Genomic DNA, 27265 nt, shown 5'->3' with positions numbered 1-27265 from the left:
TGAGATGATTTTCTCGTCTTTCAAAAGTTTCTGAAGTTCTTTGATGATTCATAGGAACTTCACTGCACTGCTGGGGGCATCTTGTGGTCTACGCGTGAAGGTGCGATGATTTCGCCTCGGCCGAGCACTATAGCCCGTAAAACAGGCCGGGTGATCGCCTTGACAATTGATGCATTTGGCCAGAAGGGAGAGAGGCTTCACGCACTGGTAGATAAAATGTGCTCCGGCACATTTCATGCAGGCTAGATCACTTGAGCATGCTTTCTGTGTATGTACAAATTTCTGGAACTTGTAGTATTGGATGGCGTAACGCCCTCCGTTAAATTTCTCGATTTGGACTGGAAAGGACAGCAGATTCTTTGTGGAAAATAAAGTCCCGATGTTCTGGGAAGCCATGGAGTGTCACTAGAAAAAGGGGGAGGAGCTTGTATCCGTTGTCATACGTCTTTCTTAGTTGCTCTATCTTGATGGGTCGTCGACTACTGTCCTCTATATCTTTTCCTCTCGGATGTCCATGGGTGAAAGCCCTTATATAGCAAGGCGGAAAAGAGAAAAACCTGGTACGTAAAACATTTCATTCCAGCATTTTTTTCGAAAAAAAAAATGAAATATCTGTAATTATCAAGATTTCTTTTATAATTCTGGCATATATATAAAACTGCTTCTTTTCCAAGATAAAGTAGATATTATTTCTAGATGTATGGGATAGGGGCCGCTGCGCGGCCCAGGTGCCCAATTTTTTATAAATAAAGTAAAGTATAAAGTAGATATTGTTGAAAAATTTAAAAAAAGAATAAGTAAACTCCTCCCCAAAACTAGCTATAACTGAAATGGTTTTACTTTCACCCCTGCGGATGTCTGCTGTAAGGCCTCGCACGAGAAATTTAATCTACTTAAAGGTAATTGAGATAAATTTTCCATATATGTTTGAAAATTGAATCTGTAGTGGTTGATAAGTAAATAATACAAACCAATAATATTCATAAATTAAACAAATTTTCAGACATATATTTGCTACCACTTTTTTATTCTTACTAGATTTGGTATTAAAGGGCTCTTTCGTAAACTGGTTTACCTTCATAGTGGATCGGACTACTTATAAGAAACCGTGAGGAGATTTTCAGTTGGTTAAACTCCACAAATTGGAAAATTTTTATTAAAATTTCTTACACAATTCTGAATGCTTATATTTTTTAAATTCATATTTCAGGATTTCTTAGCACACAAGATGAAAACGCCAAAGGAAATTATGGTCTTCTTGATCAAATCTTGGCTTTGAAATGGATACAAGAGCATATTGAAAATTTTGGTGGTAAACCAACAGACGTTACGATATTCGGTAACAGCGCCGGTGGAGCATGCGTGGGCTTGCATTTAATTTCTCCTATGTCTCGTGGCTTGTTTTCGAAAGCAATTGCCCAAAGTGGAAGTCCAATTGGCGAATGGGCAGTGCAAAGAAAGCCAAGAATGTATGTAGAACGATTGGCTCGCAAACTTAAATGCCCGGATGTGAACGACAGTGCTGCCATTTTGGAATGCTTGAGAAAAGTCTCTCCGGAAGAAATTCTTGATAAGAGTGAAGATGCTGTAAGTATTTGATTTCTTGTAAGAACGTATGAGCTAGAGCTGCCTACTTTCTACTTTCTTTCGGAAATTTTCTTCTAATGGCAGCTAAGTTTATGTTTTAATGTAGGATTTCGTGTTTTGCATAGTTGATCTGAAGTTATTTTCCCAGCACTGCGTGTATATTATTTAAAATTCCATATGAAACGTCCCTTTTTTCCAACTTTCTCGTGATGAGACTTTTGAAATGTTGGTAAAACAACTAAAAATTCTGAAAGCTTTAGTTTTTAATTGTCTACTGTCTTATAAGACATTTGGCAGAAAGCGTAGTAGTTGGCAACCCTGTGTGACTGATAGTAGTTATCCTTATTGAAATTAATCCCTTCAGAATCAGCGGAATAAGCAAGAAGCGCTTCCCAAGGCCAGCATACTCCCTGTTTATACTTACTAAACGAGATGTAATACGAGTGTACCATATTGAGTTTGTGTAATCTTGAGCCGCTAAAGGCCACATATTAAGGGCTGCCAGCTGTTACGCTTTTCGTATTTTAAAGAATGGTATGCTAACTGCTAACAATTGCTCTTTTAGAACTGCTAACAATTGCTCTTTTTGTAAAATATTTCCACTATGTAGTATTCGCTTTCAAACTATCCTCTAGCTAATGAATCGTGAATTCATTAGAAGTATAAGTTTACTTCTGTCGATCTATTAAACAGCATCGGAAGTTATTTAGGACTCCTCCAACATAAAATGTAGCTACTAATTTGGAAAAAAAATTCGACGTCAGAGACGGATGGAGCATCTTTTAAATATTTGCTAATTGTAAATAAAATTAAAACAGATATTTAAAACTCTTTTTTTTTAAACATAAAATCAAAGTTATATAAAATAATTTTAGCACTATGCGATTACTTTACTGCTAATTATTCCAAATGCCCACCAAGGCAATGCAAGCCTAGCAGTTCACGCTAAAGCTGCAAAAATATCAGAAGCAATGACAGCAACGCTACTGCTCCAGCTGTTCTGTTAGACTTCTCATTATTATTAGGAACTGAAGAAATTAGATCAAGATTGAAGTTGTCTTTAAGATACTACAAGAACTCTCGAATGTTCACAACTTAAATAAACACCACTTTAATCACCCAAAACCCTTTTCTTCAGTTATTCATCTGCAGGGTTCGCACGGGCGACTAGAAACTCATGAATGGTGACTAACAAAATTCAAACTTTTATTAAAAAATATTAAAATTAGCGACTTTTTTTATCATATTTTTTTCAGTTTACTATCGGAATACGTTTGTATTACAATTGTTGAATGGTTATTTGTTTTGTATTGTATCATTGTATATACATATCATTAAAATTGGTTCAGTAGTTCTAGAGATAATCGACCAAGTCTGCAAATTCTCTTAATTTTGTACACCAGTGTGGTGAGTTGGAAGGGGAAAAAAATTCTACAAAATGTCACTAATTTCAATTTCTTTTAATAAAATTTAGAATGCTTTAAAATTTAGAATCTAGTCAGCACTTTTTGCATTTTTTGTCGCCCGTTTCAACCCTGCCAGTTATCGCATTAAACTACTTATCTTCCTATGAATAGTAAAATCACCAATCAGGGTGTCAATCTGCTAAATTGCATCCGAAGTCCTTTATCACTCCACCTATTTGAAATGTAGCAACTAATTTGGTACAAAATTTTCGACCCAAATGTAACAACTAATTTAGGACGGAGGGAGTATATATATTAAATAATCTGTATAATAACTGATTTCTTCAGAATAATGAATCTAGAACAACTGATTTCTTCAGTAAAAATATTCTGTGGAATAACTATAATTTTTGCGGTAACATTTACATTAGTGATAAAATAGCATTTTAAAATACTCAGACTTGTGCTTTGGATGAAAATAAAAATAAAAACTATTTTAACCAAGATGATCCCCTTGCTTCTAGAAGAGCTTGGAAGATTCTCTGATGCTTCAGTTTGCGCCAGTCATTGACGGAGTATTCCTATTGGACCAGCCAAATATAAGGCTTCAACAAGAGGGTTCACTGTCATCAGTACCTGTCATTGTGGGAGTGACAAGAGATGAGCTTGAAGTATGGATGACAAAGTGTTAGTAGATATAATAATTTAGACTATATAATTAGCATCACAATCAGCATCACAGCATCATATTTTTTGTGTGTTTTTTTTTTTAGTAGTTATAAGATAAGCTATACTCTGTTACAAGTTGAGAAAAAAAACCTATTGCAGTGTAGAATTTAAGTAATCATTCGCGATTGCATATAGTTCCGTTTTATTTAGAAATCAAATTAAATGAATATGCTTTCAAAACAATATAAAAGTTAAACTCACCGGACGGAAATTTAATTCATGCTATCTTCTACGATATATGTCATATAATTATTAAAAAAGGGTTATTGTTTCGTATTCTTTCTGGAATTCCAGACTCCCGACATGCTTTGATAAATAAGGAGAACATGACTATAACTATTTGACGTCGTAAGAGCATTGGATTTGATTGGACCACTACAAAAATTGGTGCGTTTTATGCTGACATGCTGTTAGCAAATCAAATGTGAGATAAAGAACTTTTTTTACTTTTGTAAAGCTGTAGAAGAAAATCGTCTGTAAAAAACGATATCTATTATTCTTTCATCAGTTTCTTAGCGCGCCCATTTGGCGTGCACTTAGATTCCTCTCCATAAGGATAATTTAAATGATTCAGTATATATGAAAACGTGTCCAAGTCTGGATATATATATATATATATATATATATATATATATATATATATATATATATATATATATATATATATATATATATATATATATATATATATATATATATATATATATATATATATATACTAGGAAGCTCCGCCCCCTGCTCGCTTGACGCTCGCCAACCCCCGAGAATTGCTACGCAATCCTATGTGGTTCACGCCGTGAACCATGGCTCGCTGCGCTCGCTCGCCAATAAACACAATGTTCTAGCACAAAGACATAGTATATTATCATCAAAGAGATAGTATTTTATCATCAAAGACATAGTATTGTACTTATGTAGAAGAATTCTATCAATGTTCTTATTGGCTTTTAAAAAAGTATATTAGCTATTTAGATAGTACATGGTGAAAAAATCAAAACATTAGCTAAATGAGAAACATATTAGCAAAATAAATTATCAAATATTGCAGTCACTCACCTAAATTCAACTAAATGTGTATAATAAATTAGTTAATGCTAGAAATTCTGAAAGTTTTAGAAAAAAATTTTATTATTTAAAAATATAAAATTTGAACCCTAACTTTTCCTTGTGAGATAATAACCCTCAAAAAGTCTTTCACTTTCAAGAACACAAAAATTTGTTTTATCGCCAAATGAAATATTTTTTGGTGATCAGCATTATTGAAATCAATTTCTATATTAATTAACATTTGTGATAAAGTGCATAACATTTTAGAACAAAATAAGGACGTTTTACATACAATAAATTAAAATGCATGGCTGTTAGCATTACCCGAGAAATACCATGTGGAGGTCGCCATGCTGCATTTCTAATCGGGGAGTTTTGATTTTGGCAGATATTATACTCTTCGACATCTACTGTTACATCTTGAACAGTTATTATTGCACTTGATCTCTGTAATCTACGTTTTCCATAACATTCCTCAACACTTTCTTGGGCTCTTCGAACACGTTTTCTTTCATTACGTTTAAAAGCCCTAGCAGCTTCACTAATATTCTGCATTTTAAAGCGTGAAAATTCAATGCATAAATAAATGCGAAATATAAAAAAATTCAGTGCATTCAATACAAACACTTAGACCTTTTTTTAGACGTTTAGGTAGCTCCCAGTAGAAAAATATCAATTCAACAGCGGCCTTTTAAAGCATTCTCACTTCAATTAATTAATTAATTCCTAATTGAGTTTAAATTAAATATTATCATGTTTTTAGGGCATGAATCTGAATTGAACAACCTGATAATGCTCACTCTGGTTATTGTTTCCGTTTTTAAAAGCGCTATATGTTGAGCCACCTCTTCTAGATTTGCCATGTGACATTTTTAGCAGCAATAATTGGTGGATTTTCTAGCGTTGCCATTCGGGGAGTTGTAATAAGGCTTTTTATTGGTGCCGTGTAAGGGAAATATATATATAGATATATATATAATCAGTCCTACAATCGTAATTGTTTTTCATCGCATTTTTTTTAAAATTAAAGTTGTAGCTATAGAGAAAAGTTTGCACATTCTTTTCTTTTTTTTCTTCAAAATATGAAATTGCTAACAAATTACGACAGTAATAGCTGCTTATGAAAGGTTATGGCGGAGGGAAGTAATCCTGACATACCTTGAGATTTTGAAGAGAAAAAAATTCAACTTTTGAAATTACATAGTTTATTTTTCCTCGTTCTCATTTTTTTCTATACTTTGAATTTTAAATTAATAATGCAGAGAGCAGAAAATTTGCAATGGAGGATATGTCTCGCGGAACTGGGTCATAAAGATTTTTATTAAACGCATATTTCTCATTTTTTTGTATTAATATAGGTCAAAATAAGTGAAAAATATAGTATTTGACTTTTTAATAATTTATGATTATGAAATGCAGCCGGAAACAGTGTCTTTTTCTGAGTTAAAGGTAAAATCTTCCACTCACTTCCAAGCAATTTTTTTTTTCTTCAAATTTTCACTTTTTCGCAACTATTCGCTTATTTGCAATTATACAGTTATTCATCATTGAAATTTCTTTAATTTACAAAATGAGTTATTGATAAATTTTTGAAGATGAATGATTATGTTGAATAAAAAATTGAATTTACTCTTTTTTTTTTTTTTTTGGATTTTATATTTTAGTACGAATATAATTCCGATAATAAGACTTTTAAGTAACTACTAAACTGTTTAGTAACTATTAGGCGGCCTGCACATGTTATATGGTAGTTGCGTATATGAAGGGGGGGGTTGTTTTGTAAATTCTTTGTGGTTGCGTCTTTTTTTTTTTTTTTTAATTTGTAGAAAGAACCGTAAGCGAAAAGCGTTAATTATTCTAATTTTGAGTTCAAACACAATAAAAACACAAATTTTTAAATTTCGTTGCATAACAGACATTTGGAAATAATAAGTTACTTTCGCAACAACAACATCCAAAAAAAAAACTTATAACCATCCGTGAGCTCTCAAATTCGACTCAAAATATGGCCATCGCTTTTACCGATGGCTCTTCAGACTCTAGTCTTGACCGAGGTAGTGCTGGCATCTTTTTGACCTATTCTAATAACAAATCTGAATCACACAAAATTTCTGTTGGTAAAATTGCTTCAAACTACACCTGCGAGCTGGTAGCTATAAAGGAGGCTTTGAGCCTCTACAACTCCAAGGCAATCCAAAATTCCAATGGATTTTTGTTATTCTCGGACTCTCGCTCTGCCCTCCAGGCCATTTTAAGAGGAGACTCCCAACTCACCCAAGATATCATCCTGCTCTTAAACGAAATAACCGCGGCCCAAAGAACTTGTATCCTTCAATACAAAAAAAAAAAAAAAAAATATATACAAATGGACAAGACAACAACAACATCCAAAAAACCTTACACCGAATCTATTGGTCGTTCCATAAAACAATAGCTTCTCACACTCCTGGTGAAATTTAAAAACTCGTAGTTTGTAACTATCAGAATATTTTATTTATTCGAAGTAAATATATTCAAAGGCATGATTAACTTACGCTACTTCTCTAAAATGCAAACTAATGTCAAAAAATTGTAAACGTTATTATGATAAATTTGATAGTGGTTTGCGAATTGATGGCTGATGACAGATACATACTTGCCAACAATTAAGCTTTTCTAAAAAAGTGTTTTCCCCAGTGGTAGGGCAAAACTTTTAACACGTTGAATATTTTGCATAGATGCCAACTGCTCCGGACGTGCCATAATCATTTAAATAACGGTAAACAACTACATACGAATATTTGCAAATATTCGACTAATTTTGTTTACTTTTTAAACGGTGTCGCGTGGCTATATGTAAAAAGTGGCGAATTATATAAGCCTTTGAATTATTTAGAAATAGTGGTGAATAAAAACCAAATTAATTGAATTTATTAAACCAAGATTCATACATTAATAAACTACCATTCTATAATATTTATTTGCTCTCCGGAGCAAGTTGGCATCTCTGGGTTTGAGAAAATGAATGCAATATAAAACACACAAAAATAGTTTTATTTATTTACACAGAAATGCCAACTTGCTCCGGACAGCGAATAAATATTTTCAAGTGGTAGTTCATTAATTGTGATTCTTGGTTCAATAAATTCAATTTAGTAGATTTTTATCCACCACTATTTCTAAACAATTCGCAAGCTTATTTACTTCACCACTTTTTCAGATAAGTCATGCTAAGCCTTTAAAAAAATTAGCAAAATCTGACAAATTTGTCAATTTAGTTTGTAGTTATTTACCGGTCGACCAGACGGACAAGCCATGTAAAATTAGCGTGGCATTCAACGTGTTATTTTGAGATTAAATGCCGGTGTTTCGTTCAAATTTAGCCAACACATTAAAGCACTTTTAGAGAACTAGCAAGCTGACCATTTGTATGTTTAATTTATTTAAATGTAATGATTGTTAAACTCCTTTTAAACAGCATTTATTACAAAAAAAAAGAGAATAATATGTGACTTGCCATTGCCACCATTTTAAATATAAAAATAAAATCTTCCACAAAAGTTGGCTGGTATATTAGGTAAAAAATAGTGCGTGGAGTCCCTCCGTGCGGAAGAAGTTAAACTTCGTAACCAGCGACGTTAATTGTAGAAGCATCAGCATTCGTAGAAGGATCACTAGTTCTATTCAACGACTCTTTTTCCTGCTACGCTCGCTTCCGTGCTCCGTAATAACGGTAATATTGTGCATTTTTCCCTCGTGGACCTCTTGAACCAGTGGAAGTGCTTGAGGTTGCCTCATCGTCTCGCCATGGAAAATGTATTTGTTTTAATAATGTATGTGAATGCGTCATAATGTAATTTCAAAAGAGAAAACCTAACAATCAATTGATATTCACAAGAGACGTGCCTTGACATAACCTTAAATCCGTCGCATTGTCCGTGGGATTGTTTTCACTCATTTTTTACAATTGTTATCCACTAAATTTGAAAATAAAAAATACTATCCTATTAAATTATATGTGTATCAAATCAAATTAAAAAAATATTTATAGAAAAACAATACTTTTATGACTTTTATTATTTTTATGCTAGTGAGAACCAAAACAATATGGAAATGAATGAGGGAAAACTGGATCGTACCAAGTGATTTCCCGGCCAATATAAATGTAGCGTTAAACGTTTAACGCAACCTTGTTGGAAGTCGCATAAGAAGTATAACTTCAATAATATGGAGAATCATTATTCGACATCTTTTCAGATTAGAAATTTCTATAGAACAAATTTTTCCACGTTCGTTTCAAAACATAATATGAACATTTTTAAAAGATGTAGTCATGAGGTGAAAAAAAAGATTTATGTTAATATGAGGATATTTTCATTGCCCTAGGTTTTTCTTATTTTAGCCTATCAAGACAAAGATCCATCATCTATACCGTTTACAAAAGATTTGCTGAGGAAGTATCTTCTCCATTTAGTACGCAATGATCGTTTATCCGATGTTGCCGAAGATGTTTTGCTGCATGCCGTGTACACTGAATATGTTTATGAGCATGGGACAACTTCAAATCACAAAAAGAAAAGAAAAGAACAGCAAAAAATGAGCAATGGCACACTTCTTTATCATGATAATCAGTCTTCAGTATTACCAGATATTAGAACTCTAGGAAAGGTGAGTAGCAAATTTTATAAGAACTTTGTCACTGTTTAAGAGGTCCAGGATGATGCCAACACTAATTAATAATATATTTTATTGGCAAAACAAAATTAACAATGTTATATGATTAACAAACAGAAAAACTTACATCCAGATCTCGAACTTGAAAGGAAACTAATATCGAAGTATTTGGTGGAGGTTCTCCAATGGAGGTATAAAAGTTTCAGTTCTGATTTTTAACTTACCACAATAACGTAAAAGTTTCAGTTCTGATTTTAACTTACCGCAATGACGTAAAAGTTTCAGTTCTGATTTTAACTTACCACAATGACGTAAAAGTTTCAGTTCTGATTTTAACTTACCACAATAACGTAAAAGTTTCAGTTCTGATTTTAACTTACCACAATAACGTAAAAGTTTCAGTTCTGATTTTAACTTACCACAATAACGTAAAAGTTTCAGTTCTGATTTTAACTTACCACAAACTTCATCTTAATTCAGTTACACTCTTCAATAATAGCAGAATCTAAGTGAACTATAGTTTTCTTTAGACATAATTTTGCAGCAATCGAGATCTTTCAAAATATGCCTCTTTTTTTACGTTTGAAACGTTTTATTTCATACCAACTCATTTATGCCTAGTATAAATTGATTTTAACCCTTTACACTCCGAGTACTTTAAAATGCTGTTTAAACAAATGTAAGCACTAAACCATTTAACATACATAATTTTAAAAATTTATAAAATATTGACTTAGAATTGTTCTGGTTACTCAGTACTAACAACGCCTCCTATAACTGAAAGCTTCCACACGGTTTTCATAGGTTGTCCGATCAGACCACTATGAAGGCAAACAAGTGAAGGCAGCCATTTAATGCAAAATCCAGTAAAAATAAAAAAGTGGTAGTAAATATATATCTAAAATGAATTTATGAATATGATTAGTTTGTCTTATGTACTTGTCAATCACTACAAATTCAATTCTCAAATATGTAAGATAAATTTCTCTTAAATACTTTTAAAATAGAAATTGGGTTCATGCGCACAACTGGTTCACTTTTTTAAATAGCCTGCGCAGAATACTTCTAAAAAACCGTGTGGAGGTTGTTGTTGTAGTTCATTTACGTCGCACTAGAGCTGCACAATGGGCTATTGGCAACGGTCTGGGAAACATCCCTGAGGATGATCCGAAGACATGCCATCACAATATTGATCCTCTGCAGAGGGAAAACCGTGTGGAAGCATTCTGATGTAAGAGGTGATGGTACTAGCCCTGGTGGGTTCTTACTGATTCATGAGATCTGACATGCCTTCAAAAAATAAGTTAGGTATATTGTCTAGAATTTATTGGAATTATGTACATTTGCTCGCTTGTGTGCTCAATTTAGGCTTATTAACCTTTGTCAAATAGAAGGGTATATAGATACAGAGAAAGACAACTCGAAGATACATCCTGGGTAACAGCGGGATTTGAACCCGCTATCTCCACGATTTGCACAGAGTTTGGCTGGCGATACCGCTTGGCCAGGGAGGCCCATCTAGAATTTCGTTCGTTCGTTGTAGTGAAACTGGGCGTCTGAGGGCCATTACGGACCTTTTCCCATTCATCCTGAAATTAGACTAAGAAACATACATGTCAAAAGTAAAGTTTAGGGCGCAAAATGGAGTTCGTGAGAGAGAAAAAAAGGGCACTTTGTCATTATTAGGTAATAACAAAATTACAAGTAATAAAAAAGTACATGAAAAAAGGTACAATTAAAGTACAATGAGAAAATAAACACTAATGAATATTTACAGTTTGGGAATGTATACAAAGGGGGGGACGAGTTAAAGGAATGTGAGGATGTGTGTAAGTAAGTGTGGCTTTGTTAAAGTAGAGACACGGCCGTCCTGGTAATCACCACTCGTGCCGGGTTGCTCTCTACACTTAAATTACAGTGATTAGCTTACCCCTGTTGTTTTAATAATCGAAGGACATTTCAGTAAGGAGGAGGGGGGAGGATTTTAAGACACCGTTATAGCACAGTACGTATTTCCCAAAACACACTTTAACTTAAAAAAATCAAACCCTTAAAAAAGATCATTGAAATTTCGTAACTGAGGGGACTAATTTCGTTTTAGTGTTTTTTTTCTTTTTGATTTTTAGGATGTTATTTCCTGTTGCAAACTTTTTGAGCATTGTTGTGGCATTTCCAAGATAACATTTTTATGTTATTTCCGATTAATGTTTTTCAAATTTCTCCTCTGGTAATCCTTTCAGCTCTTTTATGAGGTTATAACTTATTTCGTTTTATTTCAGCTTAAAAAAATTTTTCTTCAAATATTCTTCCTGTTGTGACATTAGCAGCTTGGCGCTGTCGCAACTTAGAGGAATTATGTATTATATACCTTTTCTCTTCAATTTTATAACACCCAGACAGGTACCTGGAAACGGCCGCATAATAAATCCAAATTTTACCTGGTACCCAAAACCAGTTCGGAAAAAGATTCAATTTTCACCGAATATTTTCGGACCCAACAAATTTCATGACTTGATGCACTTCTTATGAATTCTAACAAATATTCCTTTTTTTTTCCTAGATTATCAGTGATATTGACCTTAAAGCACCATCTGTAAAGTTAGTGAACTTACTGGCACTTCATCCTAACACATCAGTCTACATGTATGAGTTCGATTATGCTAGCTCTGATGACGTCATCGTCTCTAAGTATGTAGGTGCGAAAAATGAGTGGGTAGGTGAGTTGCAGATGATGGTATTTGCTACTGCATCTAACCCATGTTTCTATTATTTATTTAGTTTATAATTAGCTCATAGATATATAGCACTACTGAGTTTACAGGAGACAAAAATTTTCATAAAATCTAATCATGTTTAGCAGGTAAGATTTTTTTTTTTACAACTCCAGTCTAAAATTTATTTAAACTATCGAAAATTCGATTTGAGTTTATTAATTTTTGCATTAATTACATATTTTTTATATCCCTGTAGTCCCTCATTCAGAAAGTTTTATAATCTCGATATTCTTTAAAAGATGCAATAAAACGAAACAGAGAACTACCAAACACATATCCTGAACCAATAATTTTTAAACAACTGATTGGCAATGAAAAAGCTGCGTATTTGATTGTAACAAACAAAACAAAATGGGAAAAAAAATCATAAACAATTTAGGAAAATTCAAGAAAAAAATGCTTGATAGTTACTCGCGAAAAACTTACCAATCAGTTTTTCATTTACATTTCCGAATTCGCATACGCAATTGCTTTTGCATACAGTGAGAATTGTTCTTTAATCACAGAAAGCGAATTATGCGAATTTTTCATAAAAATAATGAGATTTTGCTTTACGTTTTCCTTACATTCACTGTAAGATTAACCTTATTTTCTAACCTCTAGCGATTCTGTGATTTGTTGGAAATTTCCGTGCCTGCGTTGCAAAGCTCAAATAGCATTACTTCGTATGTACGCTTTGTTTTGTTCGTACCAAAGATGGAGTCAAAAGACCAGCGTCTTCAAAAACTAAAAGACGTGTAGTAAAATTTTTTTCACGGTTGTTTGAAAACTTACTTCTCTGCCTTTTCAATCTAATATTCTGAGAACAGAAATTCCTCTTAGAGATTCTCTAACAGAAATAATTCTTTTTAAATAATTGGAAAGATAAAGAGGTGAGATTTCGATTGTTCTTTGATAAATTTTGCAACCTGATTTTGATCGTTTAATATATCATATTGTCAATATATCGTACCAAAGATGGAGTCAAAAGACCAGCGTCTTCAAAAACTAAAAGACGTGTAGTAAAATTTTTTTCACGGTTGTTTGAAAACTTACTTCTCTGCCTTTTCAATCTAATATTCTGAGAACAGAAATCCCTCTTAGAGATTCTCTAACAGAAATAATTCTTTTTAAATAATTGGAAAGATAAAGCGGTGAGATTTCGATTGTTCTTTGATAAATTTTGCAACCTGATTTTGATCGTTTAATATATCATATTGTCAATATATCGTACCAAAGATGGAGTCAAAAGACCAGCGTCTTCAAAAACTAAAAGACGTGTAGTAAAAATTTTTTCACGGTTGTTTGAAAACTTACTTCTCTGCCTTTTCAATCTAATATTCTGAGAACAGAAATTCCTCTTAGAGATTCTCTAACAGAAATAATTCTTTTTAAATAATTGGAAAGATAAAGAGGTGAGATTTCGATTGTTCTTTGATAAATTTTGCAACCTGATTTTGATCGTTTAATATATCGTACCAAAGCTTGAGTCAAAAGACCAGCGTCTTCAAAAACTAAAAGACGTGTAGTAAAATTTTTTTCACGGTTGTTTGAAAACTTACTTCTCTGCCTTTTCAATCTAATATTCTGAGAACAGAAATTCCTCTTAGAGATTCTCTAACAGAAATAATTCTTTTTTAATAATTGGAAAGATAAAGAGGTGAGATTTCGATTGTTCTTTGATAAATTTTGCAACCTGGTTTTCAGTTTTCTGAGGATGGTCACCTTATGCTTGAGACAAGCACATACTATGGAACTAAATGTTATTTTTAACATATTTTACAGTAAACAAAACTAACGAATAAATACTTACAGCATTTTTTGAAGATATGTAGAGTCATCAGGGTGAGATGACGAATCAATGACTAAGTCAATATATTTTATTTATCCAAAAACTACTGTTGTACTCAGAGACAAGTAGCTTAATAATAAGTTATAGTTCGGCTCTCTGTAGTAAAAAATATCGATATTTTATGATCAAAGCAACAGTTTTAAATTGAACACCTTATTTGAAATATGGGATCACTCCAATTTAATTCATTTTATTTAATCCATTTTATTCATTCCAGTTTAACCAGTTTAATTCACAGAGACTTATGATCTAATAATTATTAAAGTCTTGTTCACATTGAATAGCAATGAGCTGGAGGCGTAGTAGTTTTGAAATAAGATAGAAATGACTTTTCAGAAACATGAAAGACAGGCTAACTTAATTTTTCTATAAACGAAATCTCGCACTATACAAGGGGAAAATATATATTTTATGATCAAAGCAACTGTTTTAAATTGAAGACCTTATTTGAATTGTGGGATTACTCCAGTTTAATTCATTTTGCGATACAGAGGCTTAAGATCTAAGTGAATAATTAAAGCCTTGTTTGTATTGAATAGAAATGAGCTGGAGGCGTAGAATTTTTTAAATAAGATCGAAATGACTTTTCAGAAACATGAAAGACAGGCTAACTCAATTTTTTCTATAAATGAAATCTCTCACTATTCAAGGAAAAAAAAACATATTTTACGATCAAAGCAACTGTTTTAAATTGAAGACCTTATTTGAATTGTGAGATTAGTCATCACCTCCTACATCAAAAAGCCTCCACACGGTCTTTTATAAGTAGTCCGCGCAGACTATTTGAAAAGTGAACCAGTTGTGCGCATGAACCCAAAACCTTTTATAAAAGTAATTGAGAGTAATTTATCATACATATGTGAGAATTGAATCTGTAGTGGTTGACAAGTGAATGAGGCAAACTAATAATATTCATAAATAAAACAAATTTTTAGTTACATATTTGCTACCACTTTCTTATTTTAACTAGATTTGTATTAAGTGACTCGTTCGGAAAGTGGATATCCTTTACAGTGGTCTGATCGGACTACCTTTAAAAAACCGTGTGGAGGCTTTCAGTTTTAGGCATATCCTCCAACTTATGAGGATTTTGAAAATAATTCTGTCTAGTGGTAGCGAACCAAAGTAGAAATTTTTAAAGCAAATGTATCTCTCATAAAACTTTTATCAGAACTTAAGAATCTAGCCATATGGCCTGCACTTTTATAAGTAATAGTGGACAAGTTACGCAAAAATTAATTTTTTTTAAATATTAAGACATTAATTTTGCTACCGTCAGAAAAGAAGATTTCTGAAACTACGGAAATTCCGTAGCAGTTGGAGGGTTAAAGTAGACTAATCCAACGCCTCCTATAACTTATAGGAGGCGTTGGATTAGTCTACTTTAATTCATTTTGCGATAAAGAGGCTTAGGATCTAGTGAATAATTAAAGCCTTGTTTGCATTGAATAGAAATGAGCTGGAGGCGTAGTAGTTTTGAAATAAGATAGAAATGACTTTTCAGAAGTATGAAAGACAGGCTAACTCAATTTTTCTAAAAACGAAGTAGCACAACATTCAAGGGAAAAAATCTATATTTTATGATCAAAGCAACTATTTTAAATTGAAGACCTTATTAGAATTGTGGGATCACTCCAGTTTAATTCCAGTTCGGTTAAACAATAAATTTTTTGAAGAAAATAATGTATTTTCCCTTTAAAAATTATGATCATACAGTTTTTATGTAATTTGTGCAGCTTTAATCGAAGTAACGTAACTTTAAATTTACTTTTCCATTAAATTTATCTAATAGTCTAGGATTATTATATAGTTTAAAAACATAGGTAGGTAATATTTTAATAAATTTAAAAGATAGATAATATTTAATTTAATTCAAAGCGTAAGTTTAAGAAAAATAATAACTTTTATTTAAAAAAAACACTAACAATAGTTTTCTAAAATTTTCTTCCTTAATAACTGTAGTTGACACATGTGCTGGCGCAATGAAAAAAGTATTGAAGGTACCTTATGAAGATGCTTTCGAAACGTGCAAACGTATGTTCCCGAAATCGTATGAGCGAAGTCTAACTCCAGTAGGTGAGACTTATCCTAGCTAGACTTTGGAGGTCTTAAATTCACCTTTTTTGTTATTTAAATTACTAAAAAAATTGATTAAATAAAAGTCAATGGCATACAACGCATGTGTAAGTAAACAGCAATGTGCTTACAACTTTTGGCAAGGTCCCATTGTTGTAAAATTGTTTTTTTTTCTTTATAAAATGATTTGCATATTCAGTTTGTCTGTTAAAACAAGATTTTTCTTTCCTAAATTTTAAATTTATCATATATTTATAAATAAAACTTAAGATCTTGTCTAACTCGGGAAGGACAAAGTTATCGTAGTTAAACTTTGGTTTTAAATAAATATTTTTAATTGCTTCACGCTATTGATGGCAGGTAACGCATGTTTTAAGTGAACAATGATGCTGAACTTTAGAAAATATTCCGTTGTTTGTTAAGACTATACTTCTTCATTTTCAAATTTATCTCCCATCTTTATCATTCAAATTTCATATGTCTAACTCTAGTAGGTGAGACTTATCCTAGCTAGACTTTGGAAGTCCTAAATTACAACTCTTCTTTTTTTAATTGCTTAAATAAAAGTCAATGGCATACAACGCATGCATATAAGAAAGCAATAAATAGCTCACTTTTGACAAGATCATTTTGCAGTAACAAACGAATTCCATTATAAAATATATTGCATTTTGCGGTTATTTGTTAAAACAAGATTAATTCATTTCCAAATTTTAAGTTTGTCTTATCTTTATCATTCAAAATTTCATATCTCGTCTAACTTCAGTAGGTTAGATTTATCATAGCTAAACTTTGGAGGACATAAGTGAAATATTTTTAATAGCTTTAAAAAAAATCAATGGTTGGCAACATATGTGTAAGTAGACAACGATGTGCTTATAACTTTTGACTAGATTCTATTACAGTTAAATTGTTTGTTTGTTTCTTTAACTTATAAAATGTACCGCAATCTGCGTTTGTTCATTAAAAGAAGATTTTTCATTTATAAATTTCAAAATTATATTACATTTTCATGCATCGTTTAAATTCATTAAGGTCAAACTTATCTAGCCAAGCTTTGGACAATAACAGGCAACTTATGTATAAGTAAACAACAACTTGCTTAACTTTTAACAAAATTTTATTACAGTAAAATTATTTTTTCCCTTATAAAATGCATTGCATATTGAATGAGTCGGTTAAAACAAAATTTTCTCACTTCTAGATTTCAAATTTATTACGTTTGCATCATTCAATTTTCGTATTTTGTCTAACCTGAAATTTATTGTAAGCTGAAATTTATGCTAAGCTTTCAATTTCTTAAATGGCTTTTTGTTAAATGGACAAAAATATTACTTTAAAAAAGCCAATTATGTAACGTATGAGTAAGTAAACGATAACGTGCTACATACTTATGATAAGATTCAGTTGTAGTATTTTTTCCTCACAAAATGTATTGCTTTTGTGTGTAAACACAAGATTTTTCATTCATGAATTTCAAATTTATCTTATCTTCATCATTCTGAATCTACTTAACGAAACAAAGCAAAAATTTAAGAGACTCTACTGATAACTACTCTAATAAACCAGAATATAAGAAAAAATTACTTTTAAATAATGCCAATGTAACTTAAGCAACTTTCTGAGTAGAAAAAAGTTTTAAAATTGCCATTTATATCATTAATGGAACATACCTACTGTGTAAGATCTATGAAAAATTAGATTAAAAGAAGCCTTTCAAGTGCGCCTGAGAAAGAATCTTCAAACTCTACTTTAAAAGAGAGCTTCTTTACATATTTACATTATTGAAGCTGTACATATTATTTAAACAAGTGCAAACATTATTTAATTCAAACGATGTATGTTTTATAGATTCTAATAAATTTTTAATTTAAATTCTTACCTCTCTAAGTTGACAGCATGAAAAGAAAAATATTTCCTGAAAGGTATTAGATATCTGTCTTTCGTAATATACTTGTTTTTCTCTTGCATTCTACATTATTTAATTCAAACGATGTATGTTTCATAGGTTCTTACCATGAAAGTGAACTTTATTACATTTTTGGCTTTCCACACATGAATCTGAGTAATGCTTTAAGACTACCACAAGACAGAGAAGTATCCGATATAATGATCCAACTGTGGACAGACTTCGCAAAAACAAGGTATACAATCTATAGATTAAATTAATAAAATTTATGCAATGAGATCTGTGAATTTGGGCATCTTTGTAAGTTGACTGCCTGTCTGAGTTTACCCAAAACCAAATGTATCCTACGCAATGAAGGAGAGCAATACTTTTGTAACTTGATCAACGGTATACCTCCATCTCGTATGCTGATCACTGAAATAAGTCTAATTTGTCTAGGAGGATAATTAAATGCTATTCTGAATCCTTTAGCAGTTGACCGGAAAAAAACTTTTTAATAAGCTTTCTCTGCCTTTATGTAATGACGTAGAATTTCACTGATATGGTAAAATGATATATAGAACTAACATAAACCTCGTTATGAGTTGGTATTAAACGTACATAATAACCTTTAATGGATACGTTCTAATTCTTATACAATGATGTAAAAAAACTACGACTCATCTCCCTCTATAAGTTCATACCACCTGTCTAAGTTAACCATTTTTACAAACGACGTTGAACAGCTGACCCAATTCTGAATTAACGACTATCAATGTTCAACCCCGTAGCCTTGTAGTTTTGAACCCAACCCAGAATACAAAAACACTCCTGGATCAAACAATGGGAGAAACTAGAAGTCATTAAGAACTTTTTCATGAAATTAACATGCATTTGTGTCACACTTGGAGAAGAAAACCACCCGCGACAGCATTGTGCTGTCGGTACAAATCGGGTGCGAAGTTCGAATCAACCATTCGAACCCGGTTCACCTTATTAAGATGTGAGTGCTCAATCCCCTGACCCTTCTTCCTTAAGAATTTTATTTTATTTTATAACCATCGTTGAACAGCAAACCCAATTTTTGGGGTTTAGAACTACTAATGTTCAACTCAGTAGCCTTGTAATTTTGAACTAAATCCAGAAGACAAGGGAACTCCTGTATCAAGTATTGGGAGAAAATTTGCCTTCGTGGAGGACCTTTTTGATTGAACTAGCCCGCATTTGCGCATAGTTCGACGGCAAAGGGATTCTAACCCATGATCCGTCTACCACTGAAGATATTTTACGTCAGCACTGAGGTCTTTGCCAGCTTAGAGCAGAATTCGTATCTATCATCCACCGTTGGGATTCGAACCTGGATCACCTAATTAGGAGCCAAATGAACCTGAGCCGAATCCCCTGAACCAACGTGGCTTTCAAGTAACCATTAAGGCAATACATCATGAAAGATTGACCTACACAGGTTTCACTGCAATTAAAAATCAAAAACTTCGTTTACTTTTCTGTTGTCGAAATGGCCGAAAAGTCGGCATGTTTTGAACGTCCATAACACGACGCTCCTTTTCAGGATGAATGATAAAAAAATTTTATTGTAAAACAGGTTAAAAACAAGAAAAATCAACGTTTCCCATGTCTAAGAAGAATGGAAAAACTAATGAGGGAAAAAATAGAAATTACGGTAAATAATTGACAGGGATCGAAGAGAGCAAATCAGGGCAGAATGAATTTTCAAGCTTAATTCAGGAGTAAGAAAAAACTGATATCCTTCATTATAGATTCAACGTTGGTTTGAATGGAAAAATATTCAAAAGTATCTAGATAAATTGATGTGTCTGAAAGGGAAAAAAAGAGTTTTGGCCTTAGAGAAATTACATTGATGGCCAAGATTCCACTAATATGCTTCAATCAAGAATTAAGAAGAGTTAAAAACCTTTACAAACTAACTAAAACTTTTTATAAAGAAGAGTTAAAACTTTTTACAAACGTTGATCTATCTAAATCCATTTACCGATTCACCGTTGTAAACTACTTTAAGAAAATGAACTGAACGTTTTCCATTTTTCTTCGATCAAGCTTTCGGGTCGCGAGAATGTTCGATCATGAATCTTTTGCACAGGATTCTATGACCGGACATAGTCATCACCTCCTACATCAGAAAGCCTCCACATGGGTTTTTATAAATAATCTGCGCAGATTATTTAAAAAGCGAACCAGTTGTGCGCTTGATCCCAAATAATATTTTAAAAGTAATTGAAAGAAATGTATCAGATATATTTGAGAATTGAATCTGTAGGAGTTGATAAGTAAATAAGACAAATCAATCACATTCATAAATTAAACAAATTTTGTGACATATATTTTCGACCACTTTCTAATTTTGAATAGATTTTCTAATAAATGGCTCTTCTATTAACTGGTTTACCTTCATAGTGGTCTGATCGGACTACCTATAAAAAAATTTGGGGAGGCGTTGGTGCTCACCTAGTAACCAATATTTGAAAATATCATACTAGTCCTAGCATAAATCTTTTGCTAACCCTTTTTTTCTTCCTAAAGATCATCACTACAACGCGTTTTTTTAACAGCAGTCTGGTGTGTTTAAGCTTCTAAAATACGAATTGCAACCCGTGTTAAGCTAATTAATGTTGTCTTTCGTAGAAAAATTTTAATATTTTGCGTAGAGGTAGATCAAAATTATTCCAGTGTACGCAATTTTACTTAAATCATTCCGTATAAAAATATCACTTTTAAAAAAATACACACAGAAATTAAAAAGAAATCTTCAGTCAGATGAATTAGAGCTCCTAGCGGGGCTGATACTAAGATCTTTAATTCAAATAGGAATTGTGAATAATGACACGTCAATTTGTTTTTAACAAAAGTGAAAGAGCGTTAACCTTTGTTATGTTTAAACCCTTAATCCAATTAGCTCCAATATTCTCATTTTGTGTTTAAGCCTAACATAAATTTTGGAAAATTACCCGGGATCCTTGTTTTTAATTCCCTACATTTTTTTTACAAAATTAAGACATTTGGGTCCAGCATAAAAGATTATTACGTAACCTCCAACTTTTGAAGTTTTAGCAAAATATTTTTTCAGTGGTTGTGAACTAGAGCCGAAATTTTTAAAACAAACAAAATTTTTATAGAATTTATACATCACATTTTAAGAATGAAACCGAGCTTATCTAACCATTGATATATCTGCTTAACTAATTTTATACGCAGTACTTTCACAATTCTAATTTAATAAAAATCATTACAAATTGCCTATGCTACCACTAATAAAAATAAGTTTTAAAAAGAACGTAAATTCCGCTGTGGCTAAAAAATATATTATTAAAATAAATATCTTTATATTGTTAAATAAATAATTCCATGAAACTGAATTTGTATAATATTACTTAATTAAAAACCTTCACTCACTTTAAAAATATATAGATAAGATACAACAGTCATCATGTTTCAAGCGCTCAAAAACAGGCGCATATTTTCAAGACTTGTCAAAGATGATTGAAAAATAAATGAAGGTAAAAATAATTCTATTGATTTGCCAAGACTTAAACATACTATTGTTTTCTGTTCTGTTCTGTTTAGTCTAGCTGGGCTCCTGAGGCCAATAATGGCCCTTTTCCCATTCATCCTGTAATGAGAACTTAAGCAAAAACAATAGTCAGATTACATGAAATGTAACGATTAAATGGTGTATGTTAAGGTAGAGAAAAAAGAATGGCACTTTGCCATGGTAATAAGAAACAAATAATTGAATGTATAGAAAAATACAATACAAATTTATGAGTAGGGGAACAATATTTACAAGAAGAATAACTATTTACGAAATATGAGAAGAGTTAGTAAAATTCAAGATGAGAAACGACAAGATCATAAAAAAATTCATTAACATAAAAGTGTACCTCTGTTTAAGTAGAGATCCTGGTTATTACACTCCTGTCGAATTTATGTAGCCCTGATCAGACCCACAAGGGGTTGCTCTTTCACGGGGTTTCGACAATCTGTGTGTTTTAACTTAGTGCATGTTTTTAACTGTGAGAATAACATCAGAAGTAAAAAAGTGAGCCAAAGGTCTGATATTAGCATCTTCAACTAGGTTGATGCAGTCAAAAATTTTGTTGAAATCGGCGGTGTCACAAATTAATGCTTTGTAAAAGAAATTTCTGTTCAGTTTAACCCGTTTCGTTCCGAATTTATATATTGAAATGATACAAAAAGAGGTTTTATGGAAAAAGTGGTATAATTTATTTTCGAAATTAATTGTTTTGTCTACTGTTAGGGCATTCAAAAAGTCTTTGATAGATCAAAAAGTACTTGCTCCTTATAATTCTAGATCTAATCAGAAATAACTAAATAATTGTGGTATCTGAGAATCTTTTAATTCACCCAGATAAATGAAAATGCTGAAAAAAGTTTCCCACCACAATGAATGTTTTTGAGAAAAGGAACTGTCCTAAATATATGACGCTGGGCGTTAACCGGTTAATAAAATACTGATCAAGTTTGTCAATTTTTAAATCCTTATTGATGGCATCATTTCTGATGATAAACTATTATTTTGAAACCTTGCATTAATATATATATATATATATATATGTTTTATATATTTGTGTGTAGTGGTAATCAAAATAATTTGAAATAAATTTAAAAATTTTATAATTAAAATGAAATTTATAAGTTGTATTAACATTTTAAATATGACAGACAATCCATAATGTTTAATGAATCTGTGATTTTTTAAAAAATTTGTCAAGTGTGTTTATTTTAAATATGTCTATTGCATTGCAGTAATCCAACTCCAAAGAAGACAGATCTCAACAATGTGGTTAAAAATTTCACTTGGACACCGTATACAGAAGACGAGGATTGTTTTGCTACTTTGGGCCTACAACCGTTCATTGCTCGCTCATATGAGACAGAAAGAATGTCATTTTGGAATCATTTTATTCCACTGTTCACCGAATATCCGATTCACATAACTTCCAATCGTAGTGAAAGCAGCAGCACAGCTGAAAATTGCACAGCAGATATATTCGTGCTGTTCGCATACATTGGTTGGATACTTTTCTTCATTTGCTTTCTTTGCCTATCTGCGATGATGTATTTATACTTCTGTGGAAGGATCAAAATGAACGCCATGCAGAATTTGGCCATCCCTGTTTGACACTTGAGAAAGTGTCGCGACGATCAGAAAATGTGCACATCACTATTATGATGGAGATAAATTGAAGTGAAATGAAGAGGTTTCGGGAAATTTTATATTGAAATGAGAAGACATAAGTGAAAATGTTAATGTCCTTGTTCGAACTTGCTTATAATCTAAAATCATGCAACTGTAAAAAAAAAATCGAATTATGGAAACATATCGAATTATCGCCTAAATAGTATAAAGCGTTTTTAATCTATTTAAGAACAATATTATATACATAATACTCTAAAGCTTTATGTAGTCGAGTTTTTTTTCTAGTGTGCAAACTGAGCTTCTATTTTTCCTTTAACAGTCAGTGCACAAAGTTTTAAAGGAAAAAAAAGAATATCAATTAAATGCATACATTGACAATGCAGGATTCAAACAAAGCAAAACGAATGCAGCTGCAGTACTAACAGACTGGTATTAATACATATTCGTATGGAAACTCTTTAAACCATATCAACATTTTGTATTCTATATCCTGAACACATTGGCTTTAAATATACTCTGTATATGTATAAGGATATGAAATAACACTTCATAAATAAATGTAATAATACTTCGTAAGATATCAGAAATAATACTTTGTAAATATCATATAAGCTCTTTAAATAGTAACAGTATTTGGTAATCTTAAATCTAAACGTACTGGTATTAATAATACTTATACATACTTTTAAAATCATATAAACATTTTGTTATCAAAATCCTGAACACGCTGGTATTAGTAATACTTTAAGCATATGAAGGGTAATACTTCGTACAGACATGAAGATATGAAATTATACTTTGATACGTATATGATGGAAAGTCTTTAAATAATGCTATTATTTTGTAAACTAATTGTAACTAATTTTTAAAAAATTTATGTCATCAATACATAGGGATTTTCAAACTACGGCTCATGAATTTCAGCAACAGATCTGACATGCAAGTTATTGACTTGCGATCACGAGAACAACTTTCGCTACAAGCATACCCGTAAATAGCATAACTTATTAGTTATAACATGCACTGATTAATAAGTCACACGGATATTTCACTCCCACAAAATTATACTAGAAGTAAAAAAAGTCAGTTTCTTTTTTTCTCATTTGCTGGTAAGCCTCCATTCGATAGTTTTTCTCGTGACGATAAATCAATATCTGGTCCACTTCTCTTTATTTTTATTGTATTTTTATATCCAATAAAGATAGTAATTCTTACAAATATTAGTCTGAAATAATCCAATACTTAGTGAAGTGGAATATAGTAATTTTAATTGTTTGAAATTTGTCTCATAAACCCTCTTACTACAATATATTGGTACGGTAAGCTAATTAGCAATCAATTAAGTAAAATTACACAAAATGTTTTGCCAGGAGAGAGAAAAGAGTATTTAAATGCCCTAGAAAATGCTTTGTGGAAAGAGTACGGGAGAAATGTACTTTTGATCGCCGGCTGGGATCGAACCAGGAACTTCTGGGTACGTAGCTGAATCGGAACCACCACGAAAAAGGGCTGTACACCTTTCTATAGCAGCAACCACACACTCCCCATCCAGTGAACGAGAAATTATGACTCGTATTCATTCATGTAAAAGGTTCACGTGATTGAGAGGTCACTTCGTCGTCATTCAAGAGTAGTTTTGTCCTTGACGTTGTTTAAGATCCAGGTTTGCTTACCAAAGTGGAAGGAAGTCAAGTGATGTTTTGCTGCTATCTGTCAAGTAGTTAGATAGTCGATTGTTCGTTGTCGCTAATGTTGAGAAGTGCCGGGGGTGACAGTTGCTTGTCACCGGTTGGGAATCGAACCAGGAACTTCTGGGTGCGAAGCTGGGTCGGAACCATCCTGAAAGAGGGTGTACACCTTTCCAGATTTCTATAGCAGCAGCACACCCCCCCCCCCTTCCAGTGAACGAGAAATTATGACTCGTAATCAGCCATGTAAAAGCTTCACGTGATTGAGAGGTCACATTGTTGCAAGAAAAATCATTTTTTAAAAGCAGGTTGATCCTTGACGCTGTTTAAGATCCAGGTTTGTTTGCTAAAGTGGAAGAAGGTGAAATGATGTTTCGCTGCCATCTGTCAAGTAGTCAGATAGTTGATTGTTCGCTGTCGCCAATATTGAGAAGAGCCGGAGAGACATTTGATAGCGGCCGGTTGGAATCGAACCAGGAACCTTTTGTTCCGTAGCCGAACGCTCTAACCACTTAGAATAAGGGAATCTTTATATAGAAGAGCCCGGGGGGAAATTAACAGTCTTTTCTAAAGATGGGGGGAGGGGAACTGTTCCCCCTTAAATAACGCCATTGCTGGTCAGGTTTTGGCCTTTCGAGCTTTAATGGAGGAATCAGTGTGGTTTTTAAGATAAAAAAAAAAGACCCTGGGTTTATTACAAATAATTACATAAAACTTAACTAGTTACTCTGTGCAAAATTCTATACTTTACTATGTTCCTGTAAGGCTATTATTATTATTATTATTATCATCCTCATCATTATTATTCCGAAATTTAATTTGAACTCAAACTGTTTTGTAAAATTATCCTTGAAAATGAATTTATTTATTAGTAATTTTTCAAATTACTCTATTTATTAAACATTTTCAAATTTTTAATAGCAAAAATTATAAGAATAATATCCAATCATTTAGGGAAAAAAAATTATATCATAAACAATTTAAAAAAAATTTCGTATAAAGGAAAATATATTCAAGATTCATTTAAGTTCATGCATACGTTGTATTAATGAAAACAATAGTATATGTCGTTTTAAATTCAATTATTTTATTTAAAAAATTTAATATCAGCTCACAAAAGGAATTGCTTTAAGTTAAATTAAATTTACATTCACAAGAATTGTGCTTTAAAAAAGTAATTTTTCGTATCCTTTTTTTTTTTTTTTTTTTTTTTTTTGTATTTAACCATTTACTTGAAACTAAACTTTTAAATATAAGAACATAAAAACTTACATTTTGTCTGTAAATTGACGATGACATGAATGTTATATTTGCTTGTATTACTAAACTAAATCTTGTATTATCAAATAAATTTTTGTGGAAATAAAGTTATTGAACTCTTCTTTTTCACTATTGATGACACTTGTAAAACTCTTCAAAAAAATTCTTTATTCTTTAACTCTTTAAAAAAATTTTAAAAATTTCTCAGATATACTCATTATAAGGCATATAGGAAAGTTAAGAAAAACAATAAGTTAAAAATAGTAAAAATTTTGAACTTAGTAATTTCAATAATAATATTGTCATTAAAAAAATTTTAGCTTTTTACAAGAGATTAAAAATTAAAATTAGCAATATACAATTTCCTTACTTAGTTATCAGTCCTAAATTTCATAAAATTCCAGTAAAATTTAGAACTATCACATGTGGGTCTAATACTTATTTAACTAAACCTGGCACCATTTTCTCTAACTACTTAAATAAGATTATTAACAATATTACTGAAGAAGGTTTCTCTTGGATTATCACTAATAATCAACCGATTTTAGATTTTATTAAACATAATAAAATTAATTCTATTGCGACTTTTGATTTCCAGGATCTTTTCAATAGCATTCCCCCTTCTAAGCTAAAAGATGTCCTTTTGAATTATTACTATGATTTTAAAAATATCCTTTGTTGCGATTTTGATTATTGGGAAATTCCGATTAATTTTTGTCTTTTTAGTAATTATCTTTACAATGGAAAGGATATTTTTCTTCAAATTAATGGAATACCACAAGGATCTAATTATTCATCTCTCTTAGCTAACTTATTTCTGCATTATTATGAAAAAAATTATACTCTTAGTATTAAATTTGTTTTTAGATATATTGATGGTTTAATTATCTTTAATTTCCAAGATTTTACTGTTTTATTGAGTGATATATACCCTGAGGAATTAATCTTACTTCGTAATCATGATGATAATATTAATTTAAATTTTTTGGATTTGGGTATTATAAAAGTTGAAAATATCTGCTTTGTTGATTTATACACTGCTGGACAATTGGGACGGATCACAAATTGCAATGTAGCATAACATTAAGCGCGATATGAGGCCTAGTGGGATAAAATATAGTTGCCGCAC

The 27265-nt window shown here is 31.7% G+C and overlaps 1 protein-coding gene across 6 annotated transcripts in view; it reads left to right on the top strand.

Moving 5' to 3' along the window:
• The window catches only part of LOC107451072 (pyrethroid hydrolase Ces2e), a 58226-nt gene extending 34460 nt beyond the window's left edge, over window positions 1–23766 (top strand). Inside the window, exons 4-10 of one of the 6 annotated variants that reach the window (XM_087163612.1) lie at window positions 1211–1587; window positions 3518–3680; window positions 9151–9416; window positions 11983–12118; window positions 15990–16103; window positions 18112–18247; window positions 22795–23766. In XM_087163612.1, coding sequence (XP_087019738.1) covers window positions 1211–1587; window positions 3518–3680; window positions 9151–9416; window positions 11983–12118; window positions 15990–16103; window positions 18112–18247; window positions 22795–23170 — 1568 coding nt within the window. In that variant the 3' untranslated portion in view covers window positions 23171–23766. Of the gene's footprint in view, window positions 1–1210; window positions 1588–3517; window positions 3681–9150; window positions 9417–11982; window positions 12140–15989; window positions 16104–18111; window positions 18248–22794 lie in introns of all 6 variants that reach the window. The other 5 variants (XM_087163613.1, XM_071185093.2, XM_071185091.2 and 2 more) reach the window with 5 other exon arrangements.
• The last annotated feature ends 3499 nt before the right edge of the window (window positions 23767–27265 follow it).

Source organism: Parasteatoda tepidariorum, chromosome 5 (genome assembly GCF_982258835.1).
Source record: "Parasteatoda tepidariorum strain Cologne lab strain chromosome 5, Ptep-v5.0, whole genome shotgun sequence".
In the NCBI taxonomy this organism is placed as follows: domain Eukaryota; kingdom Metazoa; phylum Arthropoda; class Arachnida; order Araneae; family Theridiidae; genus Parasteatoda; species Parasteatoda tepidariorum.
The sequence above is the reverse complement of the archived record's forward strand: the minus strand, read 5'-3'. Positions and strand labels throughout refer to the sequence as shown.